The sequence below is a fragment of the Rhinopithecus bieti genome, unplaced genomic scaffold (genome assembly GCF_001698545.2).
Source record: "Rhinopithecus bieti isolate Rb0 unplaced genomic scaffold, ASM169854v2 scaffold_40803, whole genome shotgun sequence".
In the NCBI taxonomy this organism is placed as follows: Eukaryota; Metazoa; Chordata; class Mammalia; order Primates; family Cercopithecidae; genus Rhinopithecus; species Rhinopithecus bieti.
In genome coordinates, this window is record NW_016816762.1 from 809,543 (window position 1) to 824,785 (window position 15,243).

Sequence of the window (15,243 nt, forward strand, 5' to 3'; positions counted from 1 at the left end):
ATTTTAGATTATTTGTTTTTTTATGTTTAAAAATTTCTTGGCTTTTTTTTTTTTTTTTTTTTTTTTTTTTTTTTTTAGACAGAGTCTTGCTCTGTGGCCCAGGCTAGAGTGCAGTACTGTGATCACAACTCACTGCAGTCTTGACTTCCCTGGGTTCAAGCAATCCTCCCACCTCAGCCTCCTGAGTAGCTGGGACTAAAGGTGTGCCCGGCTACTTTTTGTATTTTTTGTAGAGGTGGGGTCTCACCATGTTGCCCAGGCTGGTCTCGAACTTCTGGGCTCAAGGAATCCTCCTCCCTTGGCCTCCCAAAGTGCTGGGATTACAGGCCTGAGCCAGCATGCCCAGCCACAAACATTATTTTTAATTCTCACCAGAATCCTGCTAGGGAAGTAATCATTACTCATATTTTACAAACAGAAAGCCTGAGAATCTGAGGGATTTTTAAAAACCTCCCCACGGTGACCCACCTGGGCCATCAACCCACACACATGGTAACAACTCCTGGTGTTCCCACCCCCAGCAAGCTGACCAACCCCTCTCCTATAATCCTATCTCCTAATACTCCCATCTTCCAATAGGAAGCTAGTGGCACTGGCCCCACCCCACCCTGGAGGGCCAAGGCCTTGGACTTTTTAGGGCGACAGGAGTGGGCTATTGGGTGACACATTTGCTAAGCCAGTCGGCTTGGGGTGGGAGAGGGATGTGGGGGAAAGCAACAGAAAGGCTGGCCTAGCATCATCCACTCTGCACTCCCACCACCAAGCTAAATGACACCAGGACCCCTTAAAGGAGACGCAAAAGAATCTTTCCACTAAACGTAGAGCCACTATTCAATGCAGCAATCCCTACTGGGTATCTATCCAAAGGAAATGAAATCATTCAATCAAAAAGATACCTGTTCTTATACATTTATCGCAGCACTATTCACAATAGCAAAGGTATGGAATCAAGCTAAGTGTCCGTCAACAGGTAAATGGATTTTAAAAGTGGTATATACACACAATGAAATCATATTCAGCCATAAAAAGAAGTAAATCATGTCTTCTGCAGTAGCATGGATGGAACTGGAGGTCATTATCTTAAGTGAAACAGACTAGACACAGAAAGTCAAATATCACCTGTTCTCATTTGTAAGTGGATGCTAAAAATGTGTCCACATGCACACAGGAATGGTGGACAATGGACATGTGGATGGCTGACGGGGGTGGGGGGTGGATGATGAGAAGTTAGTTAACAGGTACAGTATACATGATTCAGTTGGTGGACACACTAAAAGCTCTGACTTGACTATTATGCAAACCACACATGTAACAAAACTGCACATGTACCCTGTAAATTGGTATGATAATAATAATTAGTAAATAAGAATCTTTCACACGGTGATCTCCCCATGGTCGGCATTGCCTTAATGAAACGCTGTGAACGTCCTCCCTTGAGTGTCCTCAAATGTTAGCACATTACCAAAGCTACCCTCAGGGAGAGGCCAGAAAACACAGAAGCAAAGAGTTGAGAGAGAATCTTTTGGCTTACCTGGTCCAAGGCCCCTCCCTGCTTGCCTTAGAAATAGGAGACAACCGGCTGCCGCACACCCATCTCAAAAGCAAGGGGTCTGAGATGCATTTGGTCAAAGAGAAAGGATTTTGCAATTGCAATCTGAAGTCATGTATCACTCCAAGAGGGTTTTAGGGCTAGTCATTTGAGTTTTCATAAAAAGGACAGAGAATTGGAGGTACAAAGTGATTGTGAATTCTGAAATGTACTTATGTGCAATACTTTTTTATTGCTTTTAGAGAAACCTGAATGTATTTGATGAATTTTTTCTCTTAGAAAAACTGAAGGGACGTTAAAACTGCCGGGCGCGGTGGCTCACACCTATAATCCCAGCACTTTGGGAGGCCGAGGCAGGTGGATCACTTGAGGTCAGGAGTTCAAGACCAGCCTGGCCAACATGGTGAAACCCATCTCTACTAAAAATACAAAAATTAGCCAGTGTGATGGTGTGCGCCTGTAATCCCGGCGACTCAGGAGGCTGAGGCAGGAGGATAGCTTGAACCTGGGAAGGGGAGATTATAGCGAGCCAAGATCGCACCATTGCACTCTAGCCTGGGCGACAGAGCAAGACTCTGTCTCAAAACAAACAAAAAACCCCTGCACATACACTCACACATGTACACATTCACATGTATACACACACTCATACATGTGTACACATGCACACCACCATCACCACCTCTGCGTTAATGAAACCAGAATGAAATTTAGCAGATTTTAAGGGTTTTATTTAAAGAAATGGTATGTTAAACCATTGAAAATGATAAAAAGATGATTAAGAAAACCCAGGATTTCAGGAAACACGAAGCTGACAAGGAGCTGAAGTTTCTTCTTTGGTTTTGGAACACCCAGTGAGCCAGATGCATCCTCTGGAAGCAGCCTCTCTTAGTAATGGCAGTCTAGAAATTTAAACGCAAGACGGTTGGTAAGGGAACCCCAGAAATGGGGGCGCCTAGGCTGCGAAGCTGGGGTGGGCCCACGTCACTTTGCTCAGGAGCTTCCTACTGAAGAAGGAGCCCCTTTGCCGGGGAGGGGACGTAAAGGGATCAAATCCCCCCACCCCAGGCTAGAGTTTCCTCTGTGGGGCGCATTCTCCCCAGACCTTTTTTATGACCTTTAGGTCACATAAGAAAATCACTCGGAAAATCCTGAACATGAAATATTTTGCTCTTTGAAATACTTTGATATCCTAAGAAAAGGCATCCTTCAAGGACCAGCACGCTCTTTCCCCATTTTCCTGGATCTGCTTAGTCTTTTCTTTGTATCTTGTTACACTCTGTGTTAAGAACACACTGTCACTAAGTGGCTGGGAGAAGTGGACCCTTTCCCCTCTGTGGGCGGGACCCTCCCAGGACTGCCCGGAGCAGGACGTTGTGGGGGACGTTTGTCACTCGGGGTCATGTGGGGGAGAACGGGGAGGCCACGGGAGGAGGAGGGGCCAGGTCTGCTTGAATTGGGCCCTCTCTGGTACCCAGCACAGCACAAGACACTCAGTTGCCTCCAAACACAGATCAGATTGCAATAAAATAGGCAATGCCCCTGAACGTTGCAACACCTGGGGAGGCGACAGGGATGAGCTGCTGTTTCTGGAACCATCAGAGATGACGCAGTGGCAATGCCGGAGGTTATGAACTTAATGTTCTTTGCCAAGAACATTCTGGAATTGCCTTCAGAATCCCATAGGAGGCAAGGGCCCTGGCCTTGATGGCGTTGAGGCAGCGAGGCAGCTGCCCTCCCCGCACCCCACCTCTAGGGACGGAGGAGGAATCATGGTGTCCAGGAACCAGACGGCGCGTCCCACAGCCATGTTACCTTCCACAGACTTCGGAAAGAAGCACCAGGGTACTTCAAAGATGAGGTTGGAGAAGCAGCAGTTCCGAGAGGTGCATTCCTCGGGGCTGATGCCCGGGTAGCCACAGTCTTTTCGGGCTGAGACCTCCATGACGCACTGCTCCAACTCTGCCATGGGACAGGCACGACACCGAGACCCAGTCAGGCCTGCTGTGTCCTGGAAAGCTCCACCCCTTCCTCCTCCGAGAGCAGCGCTGGTTTGCAGCCTCCGTGGATCCTGAGGCGCTGCCGGGGGCAGCATCCCCTGGGACCGCCTCCCCCGGGGACTGTGGAAGTGTCGGCCCCAGGGACGCTTGGTTGGCCTGTCCTCCCCAAAGGTGGGGCCCATGTGGGGTGGTCACAGTCGGAAGCTCTGGAGTCCCCCACCTTGGGGAAATCATTTTGGCTCTCAGAACTCAGTGTTACCCTCTTTAAATGGGGTGTCTCCCCTGACCAAGATGAGAAAAGGTTTGTGGGCACCTTGGAATGATGGAAAGCATTTGGACACGGTATTGATACCCAAAGACACTGCCATTCAGTGGGCGCTTGTGAACAATCCACCATCTGCCTGGTTTACCCGCTGGGCCCAGCAAGCCTCCCAGCAACAATCTGGGGGAAGAATCGCCCTTCTCCAGAGGACGTGCCCGGTTCCACACACACAGGTGCACGGCACACATGCAATCTTCCTTTGAGCACTCCTCGGCGGTTACGACTTGGGTCCTTATCTCTTGCGCTGACATGAAACTCACTCCCAAAGAACTCTAGAAGGCTTCACTTCCTTCCCTAACATCTGAGGTCTGTCAGCCCTTACGTTACTACTGTCCTATTAAATAACCTTTTTTCCCCATGGAAGCTTCCTCAGAAGTCACACTTCAAAAGCTACAGGAGACCTATTATTGTTTTTTTTCTTTTTCTTAACTAAAATAAAACTGATGGCTCCACACATACATGTCTGCTGAAGGAAATAATGGTGTAGAAACGGGGTAGGTGGAACATTTTCATCTCACTGTTGGCTGACCTGAGCTACCCTCTAGACTAACAGTCCAGGCTAGTCCCAGACTAACCAACCTAGGCTACCTCGAGACTGACAGTCCAGGCTAGTTCCAGACTAACAAACCTGGGCTACCTCTAGACTAACCGGCCTACGCTAGCCCCAGACTAACCAACCTGGGCTAACCCCAGACTAACTAACCTGGACTAGCCCCAGACTAACCGACCTGGGCTAACCCCAGACCAACCAACCAGGGCTAGCCCCAGACTAACCCACCCAGGCTAACCCTAGACTAGCAACTGGGCCTCCTCCAGCCCCTGCTCTGATCTCTGCCTGTGAAGCTATGGCACCCCAGGAAGAGGGTGTGGCTTCCCTGGAAGATTACCTTGCTTTGGGAGGGGTTCGAAACACCAGGGGACCCCAGCGACACTGGAGTCGAAACAGCATCCTTTGTCAAAGCACTGCTCGCTGGTGATGCCAGGGAAGCCGCAGTTCTTCCTGTTTTGGGGGCTCAGCCTCGAGCACTGGCAGGCGGCTGTGGAAAGACCCTCGGTCAGCCCCGCCCTGGTACCCCAGACCACACTGCTCCTTCTCAGGGATTTTAGGGGATGTCTCTACTGTCTTGCTGCCACATAGAGAAACACAAAGTCTTATCTTGCCCATATTTAAGCAATGCCGTTTCCTCCTGAGAAACTGATAGGGCTTTGCTGAAATTGTTATATTAGTTTAAAAGAAAAAAAAAAAAAAAAAAAGCCAAGCATGGTGGTTCATACCTATAATCCCAGCACTTTAGGAAGCCGAGACGGGCAGATTGCTTGAGCTCAGGAGTTCAAGACCATCCTGGGCAATATGTCAAAACCCCATTTCTACAAACAATACAAAAAAAAAAAAATGGGCCAGGCATGGTGGTCCACACCTGTGGTCTCAGCTACTCAGGAGGCTGAGGTGGGAGGATCACTTGAGCCCGGGAGGCAGAGGTTGCAATGAGCCAAGATCACACCACTGCACTCCTGCCTGGGCGGCAGACCAGATCCTGTGTGAAAAAGCAAAAAAAAAAAAAAAAAAAAAAAAAAATCCCTTTTAGAGGAAGATGAACAGATGGACCCAAGGCTAAGATCGAGGTGACAGGTGAGTGCTCTGGAACTCCAAGGACCCTTGGTGGGAATGCCCTCCTAGCCTGACACGGGGTCCACTGACACCTGCCGTCACTCAGCCTTTCCCTAGGAGGGAGGCCCTTCTCGGAGCTACCCTCCTGAGCAGCGGGAAATCCCATGTGAACAACACACATTGCCAGATGCCTTTATGGCTATTTCCCCTCTCAAGTAAATTTATTTCTTTAAGAGAAATAAAGAAAGCGCATAAAGAGACCCTCTCCTTCACTTACAGGGTTTCTCACCCCCCGCCAGGGCACACAGCCCCAGGACGAGGAGCACTGCCAGGAGCTGGGCGCCTCGTGGTCCCATGTCCAGCTCCGCTGCACCCCAGGACGGCTTGCAGAATGCATGGCGCCCACCGCCGGTTGCATTTTATAATCTCTTCTCTGTTTGTCCAACAAGCACAGATGACCTTTCTTTTCTGCACCATGGCCCCAGCCCTTTGATAACCCTTTCTTCTCTTCCCTGTGGCCCAGCCCTTCCACCGTGGAGGCGAGGAGGAGGCAAGTGGCAGCCGTGCTCTGTGCAGGCGAGGCTTCCGGGCGAGGGTGACTCCCTGCTTGGTGAGGCCTCCTCCTGCCCTGGCCAGGGAGTTGGGTTGTGCCAGGCTGCCAATGTGAAAAACCAGCCACGTGCAGGTCTGGGGCCGGGCATACACAGGGTCACATCCAGGAAGGGATAAGCCGTGCATTTCTATGGATAGAGTGGGCGGCACCACAGGAATTTAGAAAATATTAGGGCCCAGTTTACTGGGGGAAATGAACAGGCCAGCAGGTAGCAAGGAAAAGACCCTCCCCGAGGAAGGGAAGCATCTCAGAGGAGGGAAGAGACTGCTCCCGGTGTTGTGGTTAGAGCCTCCCCAGCCACAGCACCATGTGCTTTGTCTCATCTTCAGCAGGAGGAGCTGCTCTCCACGGAGATGAGACTGACAGGGTCAGCGGAGCAGCCTGTGACAGGCAGGTTTTAATAAGTTCATTTTCAGCCAACTCCTGAAATGGGTTATTTTTGTTCCATGGGAACGCTCTGCATCTCCTAAAAGATGGCACCTGGGACCCCGTCCATGGCCTCCCCAGGTTAGGATGTGCTGGAGAAGGAGTCTGTGGACTGGACAGAGAGGACAGCAGCCAGAGGGAGACACCTGGAAAGAAAGAGGGGAAGGTGTGGTGGGAAGGACAGAGGGGGACCCGAAGTTCTGCATGCCGGGGAGTGGCAGGGGGTTGCCAGTCTCTTTCTGATGGCTGAGCGGTCAGGGGCCCAGAGACACAGGAAACCCAAAATTCTTGGTCCACCACAGGGCTGTCCTCAGGGTCTGGAGAGCAGGCCCCGTCCTCCAGGTCCCCATCCTCCAGGCTTCGTCCTCCAGGCCCTCGTTCCCCAGGCTCCGTCCTCCAGGCCCCCATTCTCCAGGCCCCCATCCTCTAGGCCGCCGTCCTCCAGGCCCTGCCCTCTATGCTGCAGTCCTCCAGACCCCCATCCTCCAGGCCCCGCCCTCTATGCTGCCATCCTCCAGGCCCCCATCCTCCAAACTCCATCCTCCAGGCCCCATCCTCCAGGCCCCGTCCTCCAGGACCTCATCCTCCAGGCCCCATCCTCCAGGCCCCATCCTCCAGACTCCATCCTCCAGACTCCATCCTCCAGGCCCCATCCTCCAGGCCCCCGTCCTCCAGGACCTCATCCTCCAGGCCCCCGTCCTCCAGGCTCCATCCTCCAGGTCTCCTCTGGATCCAGGTCAAGTGCCTCCAGACTTGCCGCTGACTGTTTACCACTGGGCAGCCACGGGGACTCAATCCGTGAAAACTCTGGCAGGTCCCTTTAGTCACCATCATGACATAAGTGCCTGAGTCGTTGTTTTCTCTCATATTCCCACCCACCTCTCCTCTCTGCTTCCTCCCCATCGAGCCGACTTCCCACTGCTCACTGTAGCCCCTTCAGGATTCCTGCTGTTGCCACCACCTGACCCATGTAAGAGAGACCACTTCTCGGCCTCTCGCATTCTCTTGGCCCTGGCGGAAGCCTGTGTTGTCCTAGGGATGCTTCCCCGGAATCCTGCTCAGGCCCCCACGCAGGGACACTGAATGCCCACAGAATTGGGAAACCATTACATGAGATGGGACGTCTGCAATAGAGTGGCATTGCTGGTTGAAAGTGGAGCTGCTCACAACCTCCACAACTGTACTTGGCCACCTCCCCATCACATGGGCTCAGACCAGGGGGCTGGACATTGACTTTGAGCCCCAAGTCTTCACCCTCATGCAAAAACCATCCTCCTTGGAGATGCAGGCTGGGAAGGGCACCATGTCCAGAATCCCTGCCTTGCTGTCATCTACCAACCTTGGTGCAGCCTGTCCCTTTTGTTAAGAATTTCAGCACTGAGTTCACCGTGTTCCTTGTCATGCTAAGACTTGGTCACATCCCAGACATCTTCAACGTGGCAGTGGACGTTTCATCCAAATGCAGTTGCTCAGATTTTATTTTTCCTCATCTCCAGGAACTTCCATCTCCACTCCACTTCTGCCACTTCTGCCACCCTCCCGTGACCACACTCAGAACTTGAGCTCTACCTCTGAAAGACGGTATGCAAATGTCCTTTCTGCCCAGGATGTCCTAATCTCCTAACACTCTCCCTGCCACCACACCTTTGTCTGAATCCTGAAGCCCTCCAATCCCCTACCCCTGCGTGAGCCCCCTCCTGTCTATCCTTCCTTCTTGCTTCTCCAGCCTGACTTCCATGGTGCTGTCTTCACCCACCGTCTTCCTCACTGCTGTCTCGCACTGTCTGTGTGCCTACGCCATCTGCCCAGCGTGGCCGACACTTGCCTTGGATTGTTGTCACTCTCAATGCATGATCTCAGCGCCATCCAGGCACTCAGGGCTGGCACCCTCCTTCTTTCTCTCTATCCTTCTCCACCCCTGCTCACTTCCATTCTGCACACTTTGGGGATGATACTGTCCATCAGTTCACATAGAAAGTCAACAAATGGGAACCACCTCAAATATCACCCATGTGGACCTCCGCTTTTGACTATGGAGTCATGGCTACCAGGTTAGCCTCCCACTGTGAGGCTAAACTCTAAAACTACATGAGTAACTGTCTGCGGTTGCTGAGCAGCAGGCAGGGCCAGACAGCGATCCCCGAGAGAAGGGAAACAATAGGGGGAGTCCCACGGCTGCCTTGGTTTCCTGGAGACACTCTCCAGACTACAGCACAGGGAGGGGAACCCCAATAGTACCGCAGTCCCACTGGGCTGAGGACACAGAGGCTGGAACTGGAAGCTTCTGAGGCAGGCGGGTTATCAGGGTAAGAGAAGGGAGCTCCAGAAATATAAATGGGGGTCCTTTAAGCTTTTCGTCAAATACCGTGCTGTTCATGCCCACAAGGCCAGGCTAAACAGCTCCTGGGGACAGAAAAATCACTGGGGAGGCTGAACTGAATGACTAGTGCAGGGTTCGTGGGGCCGGAAAGCATTTGAGCTCTGAGCAGCCAGAGGTGTTGACTACTTCAAACATTCAGTAAAGGCCATGCCGTAAAAGGAAGCCTGATCTTTCTAGAGGAAAGCTACTCTAAACCCATTCGAACAAAACTTTAAAACAAATCTTGCAAGAATCAAGTTAACCTCCAACTAAATTAACTGCTTGTATTAGTTCACTCAGGTTGCTATAACAAAATACTACAGATTGCGTGACTTAACCAACAGAAATGTACTTTCTCACAATTCGGGTGCCCAGAAGTTCAAGATAGGGTGTCAGCACATCTGGTTTCTACTGAGGCCTCTTTCTGCTTGCAGATGGCTGTGTTTTCCCATATCTCACATGGTCTTTCCTCTGTGCCTGCACATCCCTGGTGTCTCTCTTCTTATAAGGACACCAGTGAGATTGAACCAGGGCCCACCCTAAGAGCCTCATTTTAACTTGATTACCCCTTTTAAGACACTGTCTCCAAATGTAGTCACATTCTTAGGTAATGGAATTTAAGGCTTCATATATGAATTTGGGAGGAATAATTCAACCGATAACACTACCTAAGAGAGCAAAGCTCCCAACACTTTACTAACGAAGACAGCGAAACCTAAATACGCAACATAACATCCCTAATGTCCAACAGAAAATCAGAAGTTTACTAGATATGTGGAGAGAATTAGGAAACATGGCCCACACCCATTAGAAAAATCAGTGAACAAAAACAGACTTAGACATGGCATAAAATGTTCAAGGATTGAAAGAAGAACGTAATATAATAAAGGAACAAAAAGAAATCTCAATAGATAGGTGGAAACTAAACATTAACCAGGTACAAATTTTAGAAATAAAAAATACAACATCTGAAATGAAAAATACACTGTGTGGGTTTTAGATTAGATACTATTAGATACTGCAGAGGAATGGTCAGTTTACTTGAATGAAGCCAGTGCAAGATAACTATGCAAACTAGAGCATAAAGTGAAAAAGGACTAAACAAATAAACAGGATTCCAATGACTGGTGAGACAATCTCAAGCAATCTAACATACATGTGATTGATGTACCAGTAGGAGAGGAGAGAAAAAAATCTTTTAAAGAAATATTTGATCAAGAATGAGTATTGAGTAAATATTCATTAGATTTTTCTGAAGTTGATGAAAAGTATAAACCTGCAAATCTTAGAGGCTCAAAGAATTTCAAGGAAAATAAATACCAAAAAAAAACAAAAATCATATCAAGGCACAGCATGATTCGACTGTTGAAAATCCCATGATTTAAAAAATGCTTAAAGCAGCTGGAGAAAAAGGCTTCTTGGGTTTGAATGTCCTTCCAAACTAATGTCAAAACTTAATCCCCAATGTGGCTGTATTGAGAGGTGGGGCTTTTAAGAGGTGATTGAATCATGAGACCTCTGCTCTCATGAATGAATTAATCCACTCATGAATTAATGGATTCATGGGATGATGGGCTCATGGGTTATCGTGGAAGGGGACCTGGTGGCTTTGTAAGAAGAGAGACCTGAGCTAGCATGTTGACACACCCTCGCCCTCTCCATGGAATACCCTGGGCTGCCTTGGGACACGTCTGAGAGTCCCCACCAGCAAGAAGGCGCTCAAGAGATGCAGCCCCTCAACCTTGGACATCCCAGTCTCCAGTACTGTAAGAGATGAAGTTCATTTCTTATAAATCACCAGTTTCAACTTAGCAACAGAAAATGGGCTAAGACAAAGACATACAGCATGGAGGAGAACATAATAACAATAATGACTTGATAACACAGTACTATTTACTCAATACACATTCTTGATCAAGTATTTCTTTTTATCTGATAATGCAAACCAGAAGACAGTGGGATAACATGTGTAAGTGCTAGGGAAAAGTTCTACACTCTGAATATATGCTTTCAAAACAATTTTTCAGGTGAACAAAAGTTTAGAGAAGCTCTCACTTGCAAATCTGCTCTTCAAGGAACTTTAAAGAAAATTAAGAAGTGCTTTAGGCTGAAGTTACAGGCATCCCTTAGCACAGGACATGAATTCTCCAGGTTGCTCCAGCCAGTTCCCACCTGGCTGAATTTGTTCAGCTATGGCCCCTGCTTGGCCTCTGTCAGCATTCGAGTTTACAACCCTGTCCGGTCTGCAGGATTTCTCACTTGGTCCACTACAACTGTCTCTTAACTAGACTCTAAAATGAAAATGGTGTTGTCCCTATCCAGGAAAAAAAATCTTGCTTAATTTTTTTTTTTTTTTTTTTTTTTTGAGACGGAGTCTCGCTTTGTCGCCCAGGCTGGAGTGCAGTGATGCAATCTCAGCTCACTGCAAGCTCTGCCTCCCAGGTTCACGCCATTCTCCTGCCTCAGCCTCCCGAGTAGCTGGGACTACAGGCACCCGCCACCTCTTCCAGCTAATTTTTTGGTATTTTTTAGTAGAGACGGGGTTTCACCATGTTAGCCAGGATGGTCTCCATCTCCTGACCTCGTGATCCACCCATCTCGGCCTCCCGAAGTGCTGGGATTATAGGCGTGAGCCACTGCACCAGCCCTCTTTGCACTTTTTTGAGAAGACTTTACTCAAGATGTAAATTACTTTTAAATGTCTCTTTAGTATCTGAATGGGTTGTTTATTTAAGACCATGCTCAGACAAGACATGATCTGACCAGCCTTAAACCTGAAAAGTATTCTAACCATTTAGGTTATCACATGTCAAAATAAAATGGTGGATGACAGTAGGGGTTGGACAATGATGGCTCTTGGTCTAATTGCCTGTTTTTTAAATAAAGCTCTATTGAAATATAACTAAGTTCATTCATTTACGTATTATCTATGGCTACTCTAGCTGCAATGCAGAGTTGATTCATTGTGACAAAGACTGTAAGGCCCCCAAAACCTACAATATTTACTATGTAGTCCTTTAAAAAATCCAGGCCGGGTGCAGTGGCTCACACCTATAATCCCAGCACTTAGAGAGGCCTAAGTAGGCAGATCACCTGAGGTCAGGAACAGCCTGGCCAACATGGTGAAATTTTGTGTCTACTAAAAATACAAAAGTTAGCCAGGCATCGTAGCTCATGCTTGCAATCCCAGCTACTTAGGAGGCTGAAGCAGAAGCATCACTTGAACTCAGGAGGTGGAGAGGTTGCAGTGAGCTGAGATAGTATCACTGCACTCCAGCCTGGGTGATGGACCAAGATTCTCAAAAAAGAAAACAAATATCCACATACCCCTATATTGTAGTCTTAAGCTGTCTAAAAATAACATTTTAAAATAACAATGGAGGGAAATATTTGCATTCTATTTTTCTTAATAAAATGTTACAGAAATGAGCCTTAATCCTTTCTCCTCCCTCTATCATCTTGTCCTGAAAATAAGATATTTAGTATACTGGTTGTTGGGAGACAATTCTCCATGAATTTCTCACATTTCTGCACATCCTGTGAGTAAGAAACTAACTATCCTTATGGCATAAGACCTAAACTTAAGGCACAACATTAAGTGCTGCCTTGACATCTGGTGGAACAGAGAGAGCCTCAAGTAGCCTCACCGAAAGTACCCCTCCCATCTCTACTCCCATGGATAAGGTCCCCTAGCCAAACAACCCTCCCTATCAAGGGATTAGGCACTGTGCTTGCTTATCCGTGAGCAGCAGATTTCAGTTTTCTGCCAGCCCACAGAATTATTTAAACAAGCCAATTGCATCTTCCTGTGGGAGCCACTGGCCACCACCATGCTCTCTTGATACTACAAAGCCTGCTTCCCACAGCCTTTGCTTATTCTCTCTGCTCCTGAATGCCACTTCTGTGTGGTCCCACGTGGCACAATGTCCTCAGCCCCTGGGCTATAAGGATATGGGACTCACAAACTGCTATTGTTCTCACCTATGCGGTGTTGGGGGTGGCGTGTTCAGCCATCCCGTCGTCCTAGGGTGAAATTCCCCCCTCACCAACGAAATGCACAGGAGGCAATGAAAACAGTCCTTTCTTCCAGACTATCTCTCCAAGGATGTTTGGGTCACAAACAATCTTGGAAAGTGGATAAGGTGTCTCCTTCTGGAGCAAAGAGCAGGCGAGCTCACTGTCCCTTATAAAACACTTGGATCCCTAAATCCAGGGCTTCTCTCCCATAAGGCAACCCACTGTGTGTGCAGGCAGCCATCTGAGCGCATTCCTGGTCCCAGTCCCTTGGGGGACTTGGAGGCAAACAGAACCAACACAAGTAACCTTTATTCATGCTGCTTGCTGTAGCATGAGTAATAAAGTCATTTATCTTTGAACCAGGAATTTCCTGTCTTCTAGAAACAGGAAACTGTGGCAGACTCACCTGTTAGCTTGCCCATAAGATATAATAAATAAATAAGCTCAGCCCTTCCCACTTCTCGACACTGATAGACTAGATCAGATGAAATGTAGAAAATCCTTCCAATACTTGCCTTTGGCTTCACTGAGTCCCCTTGTAGCACGTGCATGTGTGGGCATGTGTGGGCATGTGTGGTTTGATCTAAGTCTGTTTGCTACCTCAAAAATGTCCAGCTCAGGGCACTGTTAAGAGCTGAAAAGAACAAGTCAGAAATCCTTTAAAAATAATACTATTTATTATTGTGTTACCAGCTGGTGTCTTCTGTCTGCTTGGACCTTTAAGTCAGGGAGCCTAATGGGCGTCCCTTCCTTCTGGTACGTTACTAGGACTGGGATTTGCCAGGCATATGTTTCTTTCTTATGAGCTAATGTTTCTTATCAGACTCATAAAAATAAAATATTGCAACAAACCACCCCTCCCTCTACTTGCAAAGAAAGGTGAGGGAGTTTTCTTAACAATGTCTTTCCTAATGACCCTACAAATATGAACTTAAGCTACAGCTTGGCTTCGAGAATTAGTTCCTGGTCTGACCTTTAGTTCAATACATGCCCTGAACAGAACCCTGCTGTGTGGGAAATTATCTAGAAGCAACTGTGGTCTCCGAGTACGTGGCCAGTGGCAGAACAAAGGGGTACACAGACCAAATTAAGGTGTGAAACCTGCTATTTATTAAATCGATTGACAGCATGTAGTGGAAAATGAGGGAAAGAGGAGGTGAACACCTCATAGAGGTGTGGGAGGGTAGAAGGACCGCACGCCTGAATTCTGGCCACAAGGCAGTTGTGCGTCCTCTCCCTCTCTCCACCTTCTCCACCAGGGTCATGGTAATGGAGATCTCAGCTGGGGACCAGGAGGTGGAGGGAGCCTGGGGCTAACACATGCTCTTGCTTCATCTAAGAGATTCTGGGTGAGGGTTCCTGAGCCCGGCTGCAGCCCCGCATGATCCTCAGAGCAGCCCGTGTTTACTGCGTATTTCCAGGGCCAAGTGCACAGGGGCGTCACCGAGAGATGCTGGTTCAGGGCTGAAGGAGTTGTCAGCCTGGAATGCACCATTGGTTCCCTGTGATGCGGCCTTCTTGTCCTTTTCTCTCCCTAATGATGTTCTTGTTGGTTCCATCCTTCTCATCACATAGCATTTCTCACGGGGGACCACTCCCTCACTATCCACCTTGAACATTCCTTACGAATGTATGCCCCCATATGCATCTGACACACCTCCAGTTTCCCAAAATCCACTTTGTTTTCTTGTCACCCACAGCAGAATTGCCTCGCCTCACACAGTGGTGAACAATGGTGAACAATGGTGAACAATGGTGCCGGCACTCTAATTATTTGCATTGGCCAGGGCTCCTTGGTTGCGGGGAACAAATACCACTGTTACGGCCCAACTGTCCTTCTATGTGGAAGCCGGAACCCCCAGCACCTCAGAGTGGGATCATATCTGGAGAAGGGGTCTTTAATCACCTTTAAAGAGATGATTAAAATTGTGAAATCAAGTTTAGCCTAAAGTTTCCCCCTTACATATTTTAACTTTGACCTAAAGGTTTCTCTGTACATGGTGGACTATAACGGGTGGAGGCGTAAACTGACCGTAGCCTACACTTGTGCCAATCATCGAGTTCTGACCAATCAAATGTAGCCAACTGTCCGAACTTAGTTCAAGTGAGGCAAAGGCGGAGCTGTAACCAGTCCGGCTGTTTCCTTGCCTCACATCCGTTTTCTGTGCGTCACTTTCCTGTCTCTGTCCATAAATCTGCTTCCACCACGTGACCGTGCTGGAGTCTGAGCCTACTGCCCAATTTGTGAATGGTTCGTTGCTCAATTAAACTTCTTTAAATTTAATTCAGCTGAAGTTTTTCTTTTTTTTCTTTTCTTTTCTTTTCTTTTCTTTTTTTTTTTTTTTTTT

The 15,243-nt window shown here is 48.3% G+C and overlaps 1 protein-coding gene across 1 annotated transcript; it reads right to left on the minus strand.

Annotated features, from left to right (window-relative positions):
* Window positions 1-2,258: 2,258 nt before the first annotated feature.
* TFF2 (trefoil factor 2) lies at window positions 2,259-5,970 on the minus strand. The gene is made up of 4 exons (XM_017855229.1): window positions 5,758-5,970; window positions 4,759-4,908; window positions 3,365-3,511; window positions 2,259-2,451 (listed from the first exon to the last, which is right to left on the minus strand). The coding sequence occupies exons 1-4, from the start codon at window positions 5,834-5,836 to the stop codon at window positions 2,438-2,440; spliced, it is 390 nt and encodes a 129-aa protein (XP_017710718.1). The 5' UTR covers window positions 5,837-5,970; the 3' UTR covers window positions 2,259-2,437.
* Between the last annotated feature and the right edge of the window lie 9,273 nt (window positions 5,971-15,243).

What these genes read in the sequence shown, in the direction of transcription:
- TFF2 (XM_017855229.1), bottom strand. Translation starts at nt 5,836, where the DNA reads ATGGGACCACGAGGCGCCCAGCTCCTGGCAGTGCTCCTCGTCCTGGGG. An exon ending in GGCGGGGGGTGAGAAACCCT is followed by an intron (nt 4,909 to 5,757) that starts GTAAGTGAAGGA and finishes GTCTTTCCACAG; the next exon opens with CCGCCTGCCAGTGCTCGAGG. An exon ending in CGAACCCCTCCCAAAGCAAG is followed by an intron (nt 3,512 to 4,758) that starts GTAATCTTCCAG and finishes GTCCCATGGCAG; the next exon opens with AGTTGGAGCAGTGCGTCATG.